The sequence below is a fragment of the Dinoponera quadriceps genome, unplaced genomic scaffold (assembly GCF_001313825.1).
Source record: "Dinoponera quadriceps isolate SergipeBrazil2010 unplaced genomic scaffold, ASM131382v1 scaffold1274, whole genome shotgun sequence".
NCBI classification, from domain to species: domain Eukaryota; kingdom Metazoa; phylum Arthropoda; class Insecta; order Hymenoptera; family Formicidae; genus Dinoponera; species Dinoponera quadriceps.
This window is the reverse complement of record NW_014555342.1, coordinates 4,306-24,332: the sequence shown is the minus strand read 5'-3', so window position 1 is coordinate 24,332 and position 20,027 is coordinate 4,306. Positions and strand designations below refer to the sequence as shown.

At 38.3% G+C, this 20,027-nt stretch overlaps 1 protein-coding gene and 1 long non-coding RNA gene across 2 annotated transcripts; both read right to left on the bottom strand.

Annotated features, from left to right (window-relative positions):
* Positions 1-9,901: 9,901 nt before the first annotated feature.
* On the bottom strand, positions 9,902-10,864 carry LOC106743953 (craniofacial development protein 2-like). Its single transcript, XM_014618312.1, has 2 exons — positions 10,814-10,864; positions 9,902-10,669 (listed from the first exon to the last, which is right to left on the bottom strand). Exons 1-2 carry the CDS (start codon positions 10,862-10,864, stop codon positions 9,902-9,904), a joined length of 819 nt encoding a protein of 272 aa, XP_014473798.1.
* Positions 10,865-13,262: 2,398 nt separating this feature from the next.
* On the bottom strand, positions 13,263-16,425 carry LOC106743954. Its single transcript, XR_001374415.1, has 2 exons — positions 16,136-16,425; positions 13,263-13,659 (listed from the first exon to the last, which is right to left on the bottom strand). It is a non-coding gene; the product is annotated as an uncharacterized LOC106743954 (long non-coding RNA).
* Positions 16,426-20,027: the final 3,602 nt, after the last annotated feature.

Here is a 20,027-nt window from a genome sequence, read left to right as displayed (position 1 = left end):
CAATAATGCCTCTAACTCAGCGTCTTCAAACTTTACTGGCCTTCCTTCGGGTTCTTTATCTTCCACGTCAAACTCGCCGTTTTTAAATTTTTAAAACTACTCACGACAACCTCTCTCACTTAAAGCAGCATCACCGTAAACTTCTACAATACAAGCGACCGATGCGCCTCAGCAGCAGATTTCTTTAAATGAAAGAAATAAATCAAAACTTCCCGCAAATGACGCTTATTCGGTACAAAACTCGACATTTTCGAACGAAAGAAATATATACTGCCAATACAAAGTCAATAGTATTTTAAAGTTATGTTGTTGCCAGGTGTCCAAACTTTCTATATGATGTTTTACATCTGACGATTTCAAAGTAATCTTGTCGGTGGAGCCATCTTTTGAAAACAGCGGAAACTTATTTGTATTACTAATACATAAGTTACCCGTGGTGTTTCGAATACTACGAAACTACACCAAGATCAACCGTTGAATCTTGAGGAGGAATTGCCTGTGCAGCCTAAAGACGGACGTCTGAGACACGACTAACCAAGGCTACCGGCGATATTGGAAACAGCGATGGATCATCCATCAGCCTTCCTGGATCAATTCTACACGGAGCTGCGGCAAATAGCCAACGATGCGAGACTCGAGGACAGCCCAGCTGACCTACTTTAACATTGTACGACTCAGCGGCTGATATCTGACTGTGTAGCAGATACGACGATCGGTAACATGTATCTCGCGTTGTTAATGTGAGACGATAAATTTTTAAATTTTATATATGAGCGAATTCATATTTGAATGTTAGAGGGAAGCAATATCTCCCGCGAGCCGATTAGAAATAGGTCGTGGTTACACAGCGAGCATGCAAATCGGACTATCCAACGGTTACGCGAACAACCCGACTATTTCCGTCGAACAGCCGATGATGCAACATGCGAAATAAATGAAAGCATATGAAGAGTATTAGACTATTCTAGCGAAATTATAAGCGATTTCGAACCCTCTATATACGTAGTAGTGGAACGTGAATTTACCTTTGATGAGGTAGACACAAATTTATTGCCCCCAGCTAAGCTTAGTGAAGCTGACGACCGCGCGCGAAATAGAAAACGCGATCGGTTGCCATCTACCAGTACGATAAACAACATGTCCCAAAAGGCGATCTCTCACTAACATCTTATAGTAGCGTTTTCAATTCGACGCAAGTCACAAACAAAGAAAATATGGCCACTGAGCCTACTGCCGCGAATCCTAACATAACTACTTGAGTAGAAATGTATCTAATAAATTAGACTTCAAAACTAGTAGCTAGATAATAATGACTAGATAAGTTTTATAGCCAATCAGTAGCTTGTGACTAAGTACAAGGGTGGATCAAATATAAACGAGCCGTTTGCAAAAAAAACATATATTTTTCAAAATCAATTTTAATTTACATTTTTCTTATTTTTCTATATAGTCCCCCATCTTATCTATACACTTCCTTCAACAGTCTGATAATTTTTTAATCCCAGTATCATAAAAAGTTCGCGGACGTGTATCAAACCAATTGCATACGAACTGCTGCACCTCCTCGTTCGTTGTGAAGCGCTGTTCACCAAGGGCTTCTTTGAGTGGCCCAAACATATGGAAGCGTTACCTTCTCCCTCGTACTTCGTTAGGAGCCTCCGAGAAATTTCAAACCGCACGGCTTTCTGCTCTGCATTTAGCAACTTTGGAACCCAACGAGCCGACACTTTTCGAAATCCCAACTCATTGTGAATGATTGATTGCACACTTCCATAGCTGATCGGAAGTTCCTGAGAGATTTCAAGAACAGTTAAGTGCCGATCGCCTTCGATGAGTTCTCGAACAGCCTCGGTGTTCTGCGCTGTGATGCTGATGCGGGGACGGCACGGGTGGGCAATGTTTTCAACACGCTCCCGTCCTTTCTTAAATTCGTTACACCACTGCTTCACTCGAGCCCATGAAAGGGTTTTTCCCCCAAACTGTGGGAGTAAACGGCGCCGAATTTCAGCAGCATTTACATTTTCATTGATGAGAATCTTAATAATAACACGTTGTGCAACTGTGGGGTGTACCTCTTTCTCGCTCATCGTGATTGCTGCTGAGAGTAAAAAGCACGTGGCGCGTCAACGTTATTACTGCCTTCCACACGACCCCCCTCCACTGTCCAAAACGTTGCTGACCCCTCACGCCGCCGGCGGGCGCGCAATTGAAAAAGGCTCGTTTATATTTGATCCACCCTCGTAAATACTCCTAATCAATCTTGAATTGTCTTGCTGCTATCTAGTCATTAGATGGAAAATATGTTAGTAGATGGCGCTGTCTTTTCTAATATCTACAGTCTAGCTACTATCTCGCCACTAGCAAGATTATATTAACATATTGAAATTATGGTTATGTTACAATATCAAATTCTGTCTAGTTACTATCTATTAGCTAAATCGGAAAGTTCCATCCGATTTTTTTGCAAAATGTATTGGGTTGGCAAATAAGTTCGTTCGGTTTTTTAATCGGAGTAGGTTTACTCGTTCTGCTATCTCTTTTCCACAGCGCTATCGCACAACGCGTTTGCGCAGCTGAAAAGCGACGTTCCACCTAACCTATTTGTAAACATACGCCGGTTAATACCAGAGTATTGTGCGTACTGCACGGTTGCAAATATGGAAGAAAAGAACGTCCATTTTCGCCATATTTTACTTTTTTATTTCAAAAAAGGCAAACGAGCTGCGGAAGCTCATAAGAAGATTTGTAATGTGTATGGGGACGATGCTTTAACAGAACGTGTGTGTTAAAAATGGTTTGCCAAATTCCGTTCTCNCTTATTTGCCAACCCAATATATAGTTTTATTTAAGAAATAAAATGAAAAAGTACATCAATGAAAATATTGTCCATCGTTAGCGATGACTTTTTCCCATCTTTCGGATGGCAAGCAAATTCCGCGACGAAAGAATGACTCATCTTTAGAGGTTATCCAGTCAGAGACCCATTTTTCGATGTTTTCATAAGAATTGAAGAATTGAAGCGTTCCTCAGCAAATGCGTGTGCTATCAACCGAAACAAGTGGTAATCGGAAGGGGCACAGTCTGGCGAATAAGCCGCATGGAGTAGAATCTCCCAGCGAAGGGCTTCTAACATTTCCTTGACAAGTTTTGTGACATGAGGTCGAGCGTTGTCAAGAAGCAAAATCACTGTCTACTGTCTCGTTTTATATTTTGGTCGTTTCTCGTGCACTGCTCAGCTCAATATCCAATGGCCAATGCCTGCAATTTTTCGTTTTCGAATACTATTGGCCGTTCAGGACGTTCTTTGTCCTCCACATCAAAATCATCACTTTTAAAGCGTCGAAACCATTCTCTGCATGTTTTATCGGAAGGAGCACTATCACTATAAACTTCTACAAGCATTCGAATAGCTTCAGCTGCGGTTTTCTTCCATTTGAAGCAAAAGATTAACACTTTGCGCAAATTATGCATATTTAGCTCAAATTTTGACATTTTCGATGCAGTAAAAAACAATTACTGATGCAAACGTATATCTTTATTTACTGAATTTTAGTGACAGATGGTAAAACTAAAAAATTAAGCTTGGTTTAGACATTAGAATTACTGACAGTTCTAGCTATAGCTACTCGCCGCTAGATGGACGGAACTTTTCGATTTACCTAATAGTAGCAATATGCTGTAAATCCTACATAGAAAGTGAATGTCAGGACTGTCTAATAGCTACACCAATTATATAGACAGTAACTAGACAGAAAAGATTACACAGTAACGACATGGAAAACCATCAATATATCTTGAATAGAAATTGTATATCGGGATTGTTTAGTAAGTGTACTAATTACATAGACAGTGGATAGATGAAAAAAATTACATAGTAACGTGATAGGAAACTATCGGTAAATTCTGAATAGAAATCTGTGTTTAGTGTAATGTTTTTTTAACCACTGTCTGTGTAACTGGTACAGCTGCTAGATAAACCTGACATCCAATTTCAATTAGCGATGAATTTAAGATTTATATCATATTGGTACTAGTGATTAGATAAAATTTGATATTGCAACATAATCTATATTTCGATATGCTAGTAATAGTAGTAGTAGTAAGTTAGCGGGTGGATCTATAAGCAGATTCTAAGGATCGGCAGATCGAGAGACAACATCATCCTCTGCGATTTTCAATTTAAGCAGATGGGCTTTCAGGGCTGCTAACAGTCAACAGTCCAATTATGGTCCCCCGCCTTTTCCTGTTCATCGCTGTTAGCTCTTCCGCTCTTTTCACCGAAGGTTTCCCCATCGTCAATTTCGACCGTCGGCAGTTTTCTGCTGTTTCCCATCTTGAGTAGTGTTCTAAGTCCAGCCTATTCTTGATAGTGGCTTTATCTATGACAAAGGGTGGAATAATTGCTCGCTCTATAAGCTATAAGCTATCAACTTCAGAGCCCCTCTTCGCGAGGCAGTCTGCCATCTCATTGCCATGTATACCTTCATGCCCGGGCACCCACATGAGGGTGACCTTGTTGGTTTTGTTAAGCTTCTCAAGCGCAGTCATGAAATCCCATACCAAGGACGATTCCATGGTGGTCTTGACTAACGCTGATATAGTTGCTTTGCTGCTAGTGTAAATTGCAACTTTTTTGTTTTCAATATCTCTTGAGATGAGGATTTCGGCACATTTAAAAATGGCCATGATCGCGGCCTGGTACACCGTGACAAGGTTGCCTAGAGACATACCCTCCCTATATTCTTCGCCTGACCCGTACATTCTAGCCCCGTATCGATTGTTCAACCCCGAGCCATCTGTGAACCAGTAGCTAGTGTTTTGGTATTTCATTATGTCTGGTATTAGCCAGTCCTTTCTCGTTAGTATGCAAGAGTTGAAGCCTTTGGAGATTTGTATTCTTCTGTAGGTCCTGTTCTGCTTGGTTATGAATGGATGCGAATATAAACTTGAGCCTAGTATGTCTCAATCTGGTATTCCTCTATTCACTTTGACATTTCAGTCTATATGCTGTATTGGTTGCTGCTCCGTATATGGTCAAGTCCAGTAGATGTATGCAGAGGGCTACCTCCAGCGCCTCTGTTGGTGTGGTTCTTATGGCCCCCACCGCAGCCCTCAGGTAACCACCTTGTAAGCTTTTCAGCAAGTTTCTTATATCCACCTTCTCTACTGTTAGCCACCATACTACAACAGCATAAGTTAATCTTGGTAGTAGTATTGTTTTGTATAGGCATAGGACCACCTTTGGTTTTAGGCCACAGGTTTTTCATATGGCTCTTCTGCGCATCTACATGAATGTATAGAATTTCTTTCTCTTTTCAAGGAGTTGAAGTTTCAAGAAAGCTGGAGCTGGAGTTGCTGTTTCCAGTTGACTAGACTAGTTACATAACAAAAGACTTATTAAAAATGTTTACTCAGTCACGAGCTAGCAAGTAGTTAGAAAATTTGTCTAGTGATTACTATCTAGCTACTAGTGTTGAAATTAGATTGTTGAGATTCATTTCTGTTCAAGTTGTAGATTAGACTTCAAGGATATGTGAGATAATAAATCTATAACGATCATTTTGCGTTGGTTGTTATAATACTGATAGTAATGTCTAGATAAATTTTCTAGTCAATCACTAGTTCACGACTGGTTAAATATTTTAATCAGTCTTTAAATATTCTTAACTATATAGCTGCTATTTAGTCATTAGATCGAAAATATGCTAATAGATATGACGCTGTCTTTTCTAAAATATACAGTTTAGATATTTCACCGCAAGCAGAATTATATTAATCAGCACATCGAAATTAAAATTATGTTGCTACTAGACAGTTACTAGACGAAATTTGATATTCAATTTTCACTAAGGATTTACCAATTTTTTATCTCGTTATTGTGTAATTTTTTCGTCTAACCATAAGATAGAACTACGCCGAATAAAGCATATGTAGTCAATATAGTAGTCAACGTAAAACGTTCACTAGTGACTGTGACAGTGATATAATACATAAAGATTGGCAACTCAAGAGCCAGAGGTCTTAAGTTCAAATTTATCAGGGCAAAATGAAATTTTTCTAATAGAATGGGATATAATACGTAAGCCAAAATGACTTTCAAAAACTAAACTACATTGGATCATCTTTTCGAGAGAGAAAGAAAATAAGTCAAATCTCTAATTAAAAAAAACTATTCAGCCATTAGAAGAAATTCATGATACAAAAGTTCTAAAATGAGAAAGCTGTCTTAAGGATTAAATACTCCTGATGTAGAGAAAAAGTGAGAGAGAGAGAGAGAGAGAGAGAGAGAGAGAGAGAGAGAGAGAGATCAACTAAAAGAAAAATATTTTTTTCATTTTATTAAATTATATCTAACTACTAGCTAATTTTTCTGTTGCATTCACTAGGAGAAATGAGCGTTATATTTTTGGCTAGTGGCTACTTAAGATTTTTCATCTCATGACTGTGCACTACTTCTTGTCTAGTTATTAGCTAATTTTTCTAGTACAGTTATTAAAAGAAGTGAACGTTATATTCCGAGCTAATGGCTAACTAATACTACTATTTAGTAGCGATGTAAAACCCAACTTTTCTATGTCATGACTAGACAATTACTAGATTCAATTTCTACTCGAGTAATGTCGACCAAGAAATTTCGCGCTTACGCGACATGTTAGCTCGAATGACTCTGCCGGATAACATTAATAACTTTCGACCATGACCTAGTAGGGCAAATGAGGACCCGAAAGAGTGTTTCCGTATTAACGATCAATTACTACTACTACTACTACTATGGCGCAACAGACCAACGTCGGGCCCTGGCCTCCCCAATTTTCTTCCTCCAAACTTCCTTATCCAAAGCCACTCTCCTCCATGCTGTCGTACCCAGCAATGTTTTGGAATTAGTTGTTACCGCATCCAGCCATCGATCTTTGGGTCTGCCAACTGGACGGTTGCCATATATTTTTCCCTCCATTATTCTCTTATCTATTCTATAATCCTCCATTCTATATACGTGCCCAGCCCATTCCAATCTTCTCAGCTTTATATACGAGGTCTGTTCAAAAAGTATCGCGAATTTTGTGTTTTTTCAAAAATTATTTATTTATTCATGAATATCTATTTTGTCTCCTTCAAAGTAATCCGCATCAGATATTATACACTTGTGCCAACGTTTTTTCCAATCCTCGAAGCACTTCAAAAAATCATTTTTTGTGATCTTGTTCAGCTCCTCCTTCGATGCCGTCTTTATCTCCTCAATCGTAGCGTAGCGTCGTCCTTTCATGTGCCTCTTCAGTTTCGGGAACAAGAAAAAGTCACAGGGGGCCAGGTCTGGGGAATACGGTGGCTGCGGCATCAGAGATCGGCATCAGAGTAGAAATCGAATGGCACTAGCCAATCGATATGTTTAGATCCTCAGCAACTTCTCTAACGGTGGTTCGACGATTGGCCAATATTATTTTCTTTACTTCATCAATGTTTTCGTCTGTTGTTGACGTGCTCGGGCGTCCGGCACGCTCTTCGTCGTTCACATCTTCTCGGGCCTCTGAGAACATTTTGTACCACCGATAAACGTTGCTTCGGTCCAAGGTAGCTTCACCATATGCCACAGTCAACATTCGGAATGCGTCCGCGCACTTAATTTTGTTTTTCACACAAAATTTGATACAGATTCTTTGATCCATTTTTTGGAATAGGCAAAAATCGAAGACGAGCCAAAACACGTCCAAGCAAAACAGCTGTCAAAGATAAACTGAATATTCAAAATGGCTGAACTTGTCGGCATAAGTGAGGGACATGAGTACCAACATAACGCCATAAAAAAATTGAAAATCGAATATACGTAACCCGCGGAAATTCAAAATTCGCGATACTTTTTGAACAGACCTCGTATGTTACTATATCCGCGCTTCTATATTGTCTATAGAGTTCGCTGTTATATTGGATCCTCCATTGTGAATTCTCCTGCATTGGGCTAAAGATTTTCCTTAAAATTTTACGTTCGAATATACCCAGTATGTTTTCGGCTTTCTTTGACATTATCCGCAACTCACTTGCATAACGTAGCACACTTCGAATAATGGTTTTATAAATCTTCAGTTTACTATTCTGGCGTACACTATTCGATTTCATAATTCTTATCAATGCATAGTACGTTTTATTTGCTGCTGCTGATACGTCTCTGTATGTCCACTAATTCACCATTGTTGTTTGTCTGAATTGTTCCCAAGTACTTAAATTCATCTACTTCCTCCAATACGTTTAATACCATATTGGGTTGAGCTGTGATTCTCTGTTTATTTCTAAATTGTATCATCCAATTAGTTTTCTGTTTGTTAATTTGTAAACCCACCTTGGTGGCTCCCAATTCCACCTCCCTATATATTTCATCCACCAGGTCAGGTTCCTTCCCATGATATCCAAATCGTCCGCATATCCCACTATCTGTGCACTTTTATACAATAATGTGTTATTATTGTCTATACTGGTTTGTTTAACCATCCAGTGTAAAACCATATTAAAGAGCATTGGCGCCAGGCCGTCGCCTTGTTTCAGACCTGTATCAACCTCGAATACGTCTGTAATGCCGCTACAGATCTTAACTTTTGCCGTGGAATTAGTCATAGTCATTTTAATTAACCTTATCAGCTTTGGGTGCATCCCTTGTTCAGCCAAGATTGTATACAGTCTATCTCTGTCGATACTATCATATGCTGTGCGAAAATCAATGAATATGTGGTAAAGATTGATGTCATATTCCCAAAATTTCTCTACTATGCTCTTCACTGTATATATTGAATCTATTGTTGATCTTCCTGCTCGGAATCCTGAGTGGTATTCTCCTATGATATTCTCATAGTATTTCTCCAATTTTTTCCGTAATATATAAGTGAATATTTTATATACTGTGCAAAGAAGGGTCATGCCTTTGTAATTCTTACAATCTAACCAATCCCCCTTTTTGTATATTGGACAGATAATTCCAACACTCCATTCTTCCGGCATCTTCTCACTTTGCCAGATCTGTTTCACTAGGTTATATATCATATTCTCTATAGCTGTTCCACCTGATTTGATAAGTTCTGTTGGTATGTTGTCTATTCCAGGAGACTTATTATTTTTTTGTGCCTTTATTGCTAGAGATACATCCAGTCTGTCAGGTGGCTCCAATTCCTCTTCCTCTTCTTCCTCCCTCTCTATCCTATTTCTTTCATTTATTGTGCTATTGACTTTGAAATAAAGTAATTGTTGGAAATGTTCCTTCCATGTGTTTAGAATTCCTTCTGATGAACCAATAATTTTTTCTCCATTCCTGATTAAATTTGTTTTAGGGGCGTATCCTTTCCTAATGTATTTAACTTCTTTATAGACTTGTTTCAGATTATTTTCTTTGAAGTTTTTTTCCATTTCCTCAACTTGCTTATTCCATACCGCTCTCTTCTTTCGTCTACATGTGTAATTAGCTTTCCTGCGCTTTTCTTGGTATTCTTTATATTTTGTTCTAGTTGGTCTTCTCAAATAGATTGTGCGTGCTTTATTCCTTTCTGCTATTGCTACAGCACATTCATCGTCGTACCAATTATTTTTAGTTGGCCTTCCTTCATATCCTATAGTTTCTTCTTTTTTTCCGTAATATATAAGTGAATATATGTGTTGCTACTTTTATGATTTCTTTTATTTCTTCGCAACAAACCTCCATCCCTGATTCCTGTCTCTCTCTTCTCTTCTCTATCTCTCTCATAATGATCTCTTGATATTTAGTCTCAGTTATTGGTTCTTTTAACACTGATACATTTATCTTTTTTTGGCGTTGTGTTAGATTCTGTTTTATCGTTCTATTAGCTCTACATATATACTTTGCTTTGACCAAATAGTGGTTTGTATCTCCATCAGCGCCCCTATATGATCTTATCTTTTGAATTCATGAGGCTCTTCTTTTATCTATTAATATGTGATCTATTTGAATCGTAGTTTTTCCATCCGGTGACCTCCACGTTTGCTTGTGTATGTCTTTTCGTGCAAATTGAGTTGAACTAACGATCAGATTCCCACTTTCAGCAAAATCTATCATTCTTTTACCATTATCGTTAGATACATCATGTAAACTGTTCCTCCTTACAATCTTTCTGAATTCCTTCTCCTTCCCAATTTGGGCATTATAGTCACCTAAAACTATTTTAACATCATTGGATGGTACATCGTCCAGCATTGTTTCCAATTTGTTATAAAACTCATCTTTTATATTGGGTTTTTTATCTTCAGTTGGTGCATATATATTTATCATAGTTATGTTGTAAAATTTCATTCTGATTTGCATTGTGCATATTCTGTCATTTATGGCTTGATCTATTATGTTATTCTTGAATGTTTGGTTTGCAATAAATGCTACTCCACTTTCATGTGTGCCTTTCTTTTTTCCACTATATAACACACTGTGTCCTTTCACATCATTAATTCCATTACCATGCCGTCTGGTTTCTTGCACAGCTACGACTGGTAACTTGTATTTCCCAATTTGTGAGATAACGGATAATAAATCTCCTGTTTTGTATAGAGTTCTTACATTCCAGGTACTAAACTCAAAGACCATATTCTTTTGCCTAAGTCGTTGCCAGTGTTCCGTCCTATTCCGAAGCTTTGATTGAGGCTTCTCAGCATATTTAGTTTTGCGGATGTAGGGGTGTCGGCCCTACGATAACGATCAATTACTAGCATGATTAAAAGACATCTGAGCAACTGTACATGTTAATCAAATCCGTCTCACTAACGCCATAAGGAGCGCCTCGCGTCAAGTGCGAAATACGAGGGCGGTTTGATAAGAAGTAGGATTTACGCATGGTGGCGCCACTGCAGCGAAACCGGTTTTACCATCATATAGTCCCATCTTTCAAACAATGTCTGTCAAAATTTCAGTCTTGTCTGTCCATTAATTTTTTGCTGGCAGCCGATTAAAGTGAATGCCTCAGCTATTGTCGTCAATATGGAAAAAGAGCAATATTGTTCGGTGATTCGCTTTCTTGGAATGTGATTCGCTTATTTTGATGGGAAAACGTGTGATGAAGTCCAAGAAAAATTGAAAGCCGTTTACGGGGGTGTTGCTTCTTCGAGAAGCACTGTTTTTAGATGGTACGCCGAGTTTCGTCGTGGTCGCACATCCGTCTTTGATGATGACCGTCCCGGGCGGCCAAAAAAGGTTACTATTGATGATTTTGTCCAAAAAGTGCACGATATCATACTGGTTGACTGTCGGATGAAGGTGCGTGAGATAGCAGACATGATAAAGATCTCGAAATAACGTACAGGACATATCGTACATGATATATTGCACATGAGAAAGTTATCGGCGCGATGGGTGTCGCGGTTGCTCACCATGCACTAAAAACGAAATCGGGTAGTCACTTCGAAGATATGTTTGGAGCTGTTTCAGCGTAATCAGGCGAAGTTTCTGCGTCGTTTTGTGACTGTAGATGAAACGTGGGTCCATCACTATACACCAAGTAGCAGTCTAAACAGTGGACTTTACCTGGCGAAAGAGCTCCGAAGAAGGCCAAAACGGCCCCATCGGCCGGAAAAGTATGGCTACGGTATTCTGGGATTCCCGCGGTGTAATCCTCATCGATTATTTGGACAAAGGAAGATCTATCACGAGGCAATATTACAATGATTTGCTGGAACGATTCGACGTGGAACTGAAAAAAAAAACGGTCTCATCTTGCAAAGAAGAAAGTCCTGTTCCATCACGACAATGCACCAGCACATTCATCCGCAATTGCTACAGCTAAACTGGTCGAAGCGAGATACGAACTGCTCACCCATTCGCCGTATTCTCCAGATTTGGTCCCCAGCGACTTTTTCCTATTTCCCAACATAAAAAAATGGCTCGCAGGGAAGAAATTCACGTCGAATTCGGAGGTCATCACTGAGGTAGATGCTTATTTTGCAGAGTTTGAACAATCATACTTTTTAGAGGACATTACAAAGTTACAGCACCGTTGGAAGAAGTATATAAAAGTGAAAAGGGACTATGTTGAAAAATAAATCGAAATTTTTCCGAAATATTGCGTTTTCATTTCAAATCCTACTACTTATCAGACCGCCTTTGTACTTTCGCAGAGCCTGAACGACTTACTCGAATCTATACGGAAAATTTGCCTAAAGATCCTCTGTACCCGATTAATTTCGAGGAATGAGCCAGATAGCTCCGAGAAGCACAAGATCAAATCCCTATATTTGATGACTCTAGTGAAGGAAAATTGACAGAATTTTTAATGGCTTGCGAGTACGTGTTTGAATTAATAAACTTAGAAGGTGAGCCCGCATTGATAAGAGTCATACTTTGGACAAAAATAAAAGGATCCGCGTTAACTGAACTCAAGGATCGCGAGTCACTACTTTCTTAGACCTCAAAACAATATTAGAAAATTGCTACGTGAAGAGAAAATCTATCACGACTGAGGCAGAGAGAATTCAATTTCTTAAAGCAGAAGCCCGGTAAGATTGTGTATATTTTCAGGAACAGAGTCGAATGTCTAACCACCGAATTATTTAAGGCAGGTACAAAAGGAACTCATTATACTTTCACGCAGAAACCCTGCGTCCATAATTTCTTGAAATCCCAAGCCCTCATAAATTTCCAATTGAAGCTACACGATAAACTACAAACGATTGTCAGATCGTGAGCTCCCGCTACGCTAGTTGACGTGATCGCTACGGCCATAGAAGAGAAAGTCAAAGGGTTAAATAATAATTACTACCGAGAGCCCATTCGCTACAATCAAGATCTAACGACGAATTTCTCGCGAAATCTCCCTGTAATTAAATGTCAGAAATGCGCAAAAACCGGCCATCGCGGACAAGATTACCGTTCTAGCCGATACGCAAACCGATTTGCATTTCCGAAACTGGAATGCTTCTCGTCTGTAAATACAACTGATATATACTGTTTGCACTGCAAATGTAACGGGCATACGCAAGAAGAATGTCGAAAACTACGTAGCGAATTCACTGGACGGTCAAAACCAACCGTTACACGACACGAAAATAAACGAAACATAAATCCCGTTAACAGCGGTAGACGTGCGTCTGATTGTTACCAAGTCATTCCTTCTATAGAGACAATTCGGAAACTATAAAAGATTAGTACTGCCTTTCGGGCCGGCTCCGATTTTATTAATCCGCACCGTCGCGTACTTTGCATCGCGAACATCTCGCGCTATTGCGAACCGACCCGGAGCATGTCAAGGATGAGATCCTAACCTAATGCGGAAATAAGTACGACTAAGTATTGAAATAAACCACTTTTATTTCATCAATCGTCTCTTTGATGTTGCCATTTCTCCATCCGTACCGTCGAATCCGAGCAATATTTCGTGTTCGGCCTCCCTGGGCACTGCAATGGAAACTTCTAATTTTTATTTAATATTATGATTCTGCGCTAAAAACGAGATAACTTTTATCTGAAAAATTTTTTTTAATCATTGTAGGTGGCGCTGCAATCAGTAAAAATGAGGTCTTGTACAAGAGTTCCCTTGTCTCTTATGATTATGGTGCTTGTTTAACGTGAATCTACTTATCTCTCACGATTGAAGTGCTTGTTTATCGTGAGTCCCCTTCTCTCTCATGATTGGAATGCTTGTTTCGAGTAAGTCCCCTTGTTTCTCACGACCAAGGAGCTTGTTTCTACGGAAAAAAATAACTTTTTCTTTGAACATTTTTTTCGAATAGTGCATAAATTAAAAGGTACAAGTGTTCGAAGTGCGATCTAACGCATAACGTTACTGAAATCGTTACATTTTAGCAAAATATTTAGACAACAATGAATGCATGCACAAACTTTCACACGCACAGAATTAGTTCAGTTTAATTTTATCAAAAATTTCTTTTTAAGAAAAAATGAAATAATTTCACAAAATGAAATTATGTCATTAAATGTTCAAAGTTATGGTTTTCAACTTCAATGCATTTATTGATTCGGTTTTTAAACGATTTCTGACACAGTAATAATGTTTGTGCATCAATATCTCTGCAAGCATTTTTAATACATACAATTATATTTTCGCGAATTGAATTCCGTTTCCAGTTGTGGTAGGGGAAGACGTGTGAGTGGAGATTAGGTGAAAGTGAGCGAAAGCTGTGGGAGATTGAGATGGAAGAGGGTGAGGGAGAAGCGAGGGGAAGTGAGGGCGGTGAGAAGGGCAGAGAAAGAGAGGGAAGGAGAAGGAGAGAGGGTTTAAGGGCCTGGAGAGAAATGAAGTCAGTAGGACAGAAAGTGGTTAGGACAGACAGAAGTTAGGACAGAAAAGAGAGTGGTAGTGACGCAGACGGGAGAGTTTGAAAAGAGAGACAGGGTAGACAACTTAGACTGAAAAACAGAATAAGATAAAGGATTGACATAGTGGGTCAGGAAATAGTGGGTTAAAAATAGAGGTTCTAGGGGTATAGAGTTACCGAGTCGGGAAGTAAAAGGTCAAGACAAAGAGGGGGAAAAGAGGAGTTAAAAAGGATGATGGCGAGTGGAAGGATAGGAGGGGGAGGGAGAGAAATTAAAGTGGGAGAGGAGGTTTTGAAGAGGAATAGAGAGAAAGTGGAGAGAGGAAGGGCAGAGGAGCAAAAAAAGGTGGACATATTTAGGAAGAGCAGAAAGATACGAAGATCACCCACGAAAGAGAGGGAAGAAGAGGAGAGATAATAGGGAAAGAAATATGAGGAATTAAAGGATTTAATTAAGCAGGAGGTGAAAAAAGAAGTAATGGAGGGAATGAAGATGATGAAAGAGGTTCTGGGGGGAAAATGATGGAGGGGTTAGAAAGAGAAATAAGGAGAAAAAAGACAGCATGGAAAAGAGAAAAGAAAGATGGAGAGAAGAAAGGGAAGAAATGAAGGAAAAGTTAAAGAAGATGGAGGAAGGAAGAGGGGGAGAGAAGAAAGGAAGGTGTGATTTGATTATGAAGAAAAACACTTCAATATTGCAAAATGGAAGAATTTATGGAAACGAGAGTATGTTTTTCTGTGAAAGTTTAAACCGAATTACGTAGGTATTTAAAATTTATACGGACTCAGATGTGTCGATCGTCAGCATAGGATTAATGAATAGATTAGAAAGTCGGTTTTCGATTGGCGTTTTCGGTTCAGTTAACCCAGAGGGAAAGAAATTTTGAATTTCAAATGAAAGTTAGAATCATATTAGGGGAATATGAAATAGAAATGCCAATTTATGCAGTGAAAATCGAAGACGACTGTATCATGTATACTAGGAGTTGATTTCCTTACAGAGTCAATTTAAAATAAATAATAAAATAATTCTTTAATCTTCTGCGACCTGGAAAGGAGACCGGGAAAGACACTCAGTATCGTTATATATGCGATATGTCAAGTAATTCAGAGAATGTTCCCGGAAATTTGAGGGAATTTGTTGGGCAGAATTCATAAGAGTTAATGCAATGTTAAATGTTTTGTAAAAGAATATTTTTATCAGATTTTTTCGTGATTTTCAGGATATATTTTCCGACCAAATTGTAGTCGAGAATTATGATGTCTTGTAACATGAGATAAATTTGTAGAATTCTCGTCTTATTAGGTTCCAAGAAGATGAGAGATCATTTAAAATGTTCATGTCAAATCGGCTCAAGATTCGATATGACGAAAAAATTATAATTTTTTTTAAGGTGGGACGAAAAATATCTGATTGTATCATCTTCAAAAAAGAAAGGGCAAAGCCCTTAAATTACTGAAAAATTGGGGAGGCCTTTACGAATTGCTTAAGAAATTAAGTGATATTTTATATTGTGTTACATGATCGGTTTCAATTCTAAACACAAAAACAAAATCATCTATTCGTTCATAAGTTAGCTTTATATTATGAGATATTATATTAGATTACGATGGCCGATCATAAGCCCGATAGTATGTAATTTTATCTAAGTAATATGCAGTAAGCCTGCTATTTTATTTTGTTTTCTGAGTTATAGTTGAATTTTGAAAACCTATTCACAGCCCGATAACCTCTCATAGCAGCTCGGGAAAGGCAGTGATGTGACAAAAGATTCTTTCGTTCGTCAAGCGGTGATGTGGAAGAGGAAAGAAATAGTATTGCTGCACGTCGTGACATTTTGGATATTTGGCGGATTGTGATATCAAGTCGATTATGTTTACGCACCTGAAAACAACAGAAGAAAGAAGATTGGTCTCTGAAGGCAACGAGAGGAAACAACAGATATACTGCGGGTCTTCGTGCGGTCACGACGTGTGACGAAATTTGACTGTAATCACTAATTTCTGAGGAGAAATGTGTGTTTAATTAAAAGAGTTCACCTTTCTTAAAGCGAGTGTCGCCTTATTTTGCAGACAACAATCCGAACGCGAAATCACGAGCACCATGCGCAACCATATAATCTGCTAATTACAGACCGTTGAATTTTCCGCATATTTCAGTTAAATGTGGGCTTATCTTATAGCTGCTTAGCGTTGACTGTCATGATACGCAAATATCTTCATTCATATTCAGTAGCAATGCGGATAAGATAAAGTAATATCACATGAAGCAGTAATAATTACATATATTTTACATATGGTTATCTTTAATAATGTATATTTTATACTATTTCAAATTTAAAACTTTTAAATAATATAACATTGAACGGCACATTAGTCGACAAAATTAATAAGATAAACGTATTCATGTAACATAATGAATCAATTCACACTCGTGATTGGATCATGATAGATAGAAAGAATGGAGCGACTAGTAATGTAGTGGCCATTAAAAATCGGAGGCTAAAAGATCGGTGAAATAGTGAATTCACCGATGTTGCGTTGCTTTGGCCTAACAATGTTAAGACACTCTGTATTAGTGTATTATATCTTAGTTGGATTCGCAACGGCATTAAATCCGCTGTCGATATTAATAGTGCAGCCTCTTATATCAACTAGTCACCATGTATGGATAATGCCTTTGTTAAAAGAACTTCTTCGTAGAGGCCATCACGTACATATAGTGAGCATTCATGAAGCTAAAGTTGAAAATATACTTGTACAGAACTTGACGTCCGTCGTAAGTAAAAATCACATTACTTTTATCTGTGATAGGTTTAATTTGATCTACAGTATTCATGTTTCTTTGCCTAGCAAACAGAATATAAATGATATATAATGTATAATGTAGAAGTAACATAATATAACGATTGTTATATTTTATTTATACTGAAATAACGTAGAGAGCGTGGCATAGCAGGTAGCGCACTGGTACTATGCCAGCGGTCCCGGGTTCGATTCCGCAGAAGCCAAAATATTTACGCTCGCATCTCCTCTCGGAAGGCAATAGCAAACCACCGAGAGTATCCTTGCCTAGTATAACTTCTTTAAAAACTTTGCCGTTTGGAATTGGCGTTAAACTATAAGTCCCATATGCTTTGTGTATAGTCAACGTGCGCACCACAGGCATATGAGAGAGGTCGCTTACGCCTGGACACAGGTGTGATACTAAAAAAAGAAGAAGAAATAACGTAATCGGTTTTTATATGTATGCATTTGTGTTTTAAATCTGTTATCTTATTTTATACTATAAATAAGATACGATAGAATAAAAAAACAGCAATATCATTTAAATATAACATGTTATACATTCTGTCAAATAAATATCGGGAATTGTTCATTACAAAAACCCGCATAAAAGGTATGAAAACAAATTTTTTGCTGTAAGCAAATGGTATCAATTTGGTACCAATGTATTGGGAGTGTGAATAAGTTTTTGCCGTTTCACCATCAGATGGCGGTATAAAAATTTTCTGTGTATAATTCAAGATGATGACGCATCTATATTGAAGTTCTATAACCTATGTTTAAAATCAGTGCTTCTTTCCATTAACCTATAAAGAACATTTTCTTTTTGTAGCGTAAAACATGTCAAATTTCGTGCCAAATAAACCGTTTTTGCGGGGAATTTTACTGCACTATTTTATTCAGAAGAAATCTGCAGCTGAAGCACACAGAAATCTTGTAGAAACCTATAGTGATCATGCTCTGTCGGAAAGAACATGCAGAGATTGGTTTAACCGATTTAAAAATGGGGATTTTGATGTTCAAGATAGAGAACGCAGTGGTGTACCAAAAAAGTTTCAAGACGAAGAATTGGAAACATTACTTGCTGAAGATCCATGTCAGACGCAATCCGATGTTGCAAAATCATTAGGAGTTGATCGAACAACAGTTTTGAAACGTCTGACAGCATTAGGAATGATACAAAAGGAAAGATCTTGGGTGCCGTACGAACTGAAGCCGAGAGACGTCGAACGGCGTCTTGTCACGTGTGAACAGCTGCTTCAACGACAAAAAAGGAAAGGTTTCATACATCGTATTGTGACTGGTGATGAAAAGTGGATATACTACAGTAATCCCAAGCGTAAAAAATCGTGGGTTAAGCCCGGCGAAGCAGTAGCATCAACGCCAAAGCGGAATATCCACGGTTCCAAGCTCATGCTGTGCATTTGGTGGGATCAGCTGGAGGTAGTGTATTACGAGCTGCTCCAACTCAATCAAACCATCACAGGAGATCTCTATCAACGACAATTGATGCGTTTGAGCCGAGCATTGAAAGAAGAACGGCCGCAATATGAGCAAACGATAAGGTGATTTTGCTGCATGATAACGATCGGTCGCGTCACCGGACAAAACATACCTTGAAACGCTGAAATGGGAAGTCCTATCCCACCCGCTGTACTCTCCAGACATTGCGCCTTCTGATTACTATATATTTCGATCGATGACTAATGGCTTGGCTGAGCAGCACTTCACTTTGCATGAAGAAACGAAAAAATGGATCGATTCGTGGATAGCCGCAAAAGAAGTGTCGTTTTTTCGACGTGGAATTCTAATGCTGCCAGAAAGATGAGAAAAAGTAGTCTCCAGCGATGGGCAATACTTTAATTGACTTGTTTTTTTATTATTTTTTTTAAATAAAGGATTTATTTTCACAAAAAACGGCGAGAACTTATTCACACTCCCAATATCTAATTTTCACGTAGAGTTTCGGCGCTATCTGTCAACCAGTTTGTTTACAGCTATTGGTTTTGTTAGACGACTTCAAGTTTATTTTGCGATTTTTTAAGTGGATAAAAATATCGAACATAGAGTTTGTCTCAAATTTTATGTTGCGAACGAAATTTCTTGTGCTCAGTCGTTGAAAATGTTGGAGAAGACCTAGGTGAATCAGCTTTATCGAAAACGAACATACGAGTGGTACAAAGCATTCAAAGAAGGAAGCATTCAAAGAAAGAAAATCAAAGTCATGTTGACTGTTTTCTTTAACTATCGTGATGTTGTCCACTCGGAATTCTTTCCGGAGGGGCAAACAATCAACAAACAATATTATCTGGGCGTTATGAGGCGTTTGAGAATGTTCGCCGGAAAAGGCCAGATTTGTGGAAGAACACAAACTTTTGGATTTCGCACCATAACAATGTGCCGTCCCACACATCGACCCTTGTACACGAATTTTTGACCAAAAATTTAACGAATATCATCGACCAAGTACCATATTTGTCAGATATGGCACTGTGCGACTTTTTCCTGTTCCCCAAACTCAAATTACCACTTTGTGGAAGACGTTTTGAGGCCATTGAAGCCATAAAACAATTTGCAGAAGGAGCTACGGGCCATATCAAAAAGTGCTTATAAGAAGTGTTTCAACAATTGGATTATTTGTTGGCATAAGTATATCAAGCGGGGCCCATGTTGAAGGCGGCAAAATAAATTTGGATGATTAAACCAATATGTTGTGTTTTATTGAACAATTCCTGGTATTTATTTGACAGAATATATAATAAATATAATGTTTGTACTACTTTTCTAACAAGTACAAATATGTAACAGTTATATTGTCGCAACATAATGGAATATAACAAATAATATAAGATAGATGTTGTAAACAACATTTATGTTGTGATTTTCCATTCTCATATGACAGAAGATTCTTTTGATCGTCGAGCGACAGTCTAGAAGAGGAAGGGAATAATTGCGGCATGTCGTGGCGTTTCGGATATTCGGCGAAATAT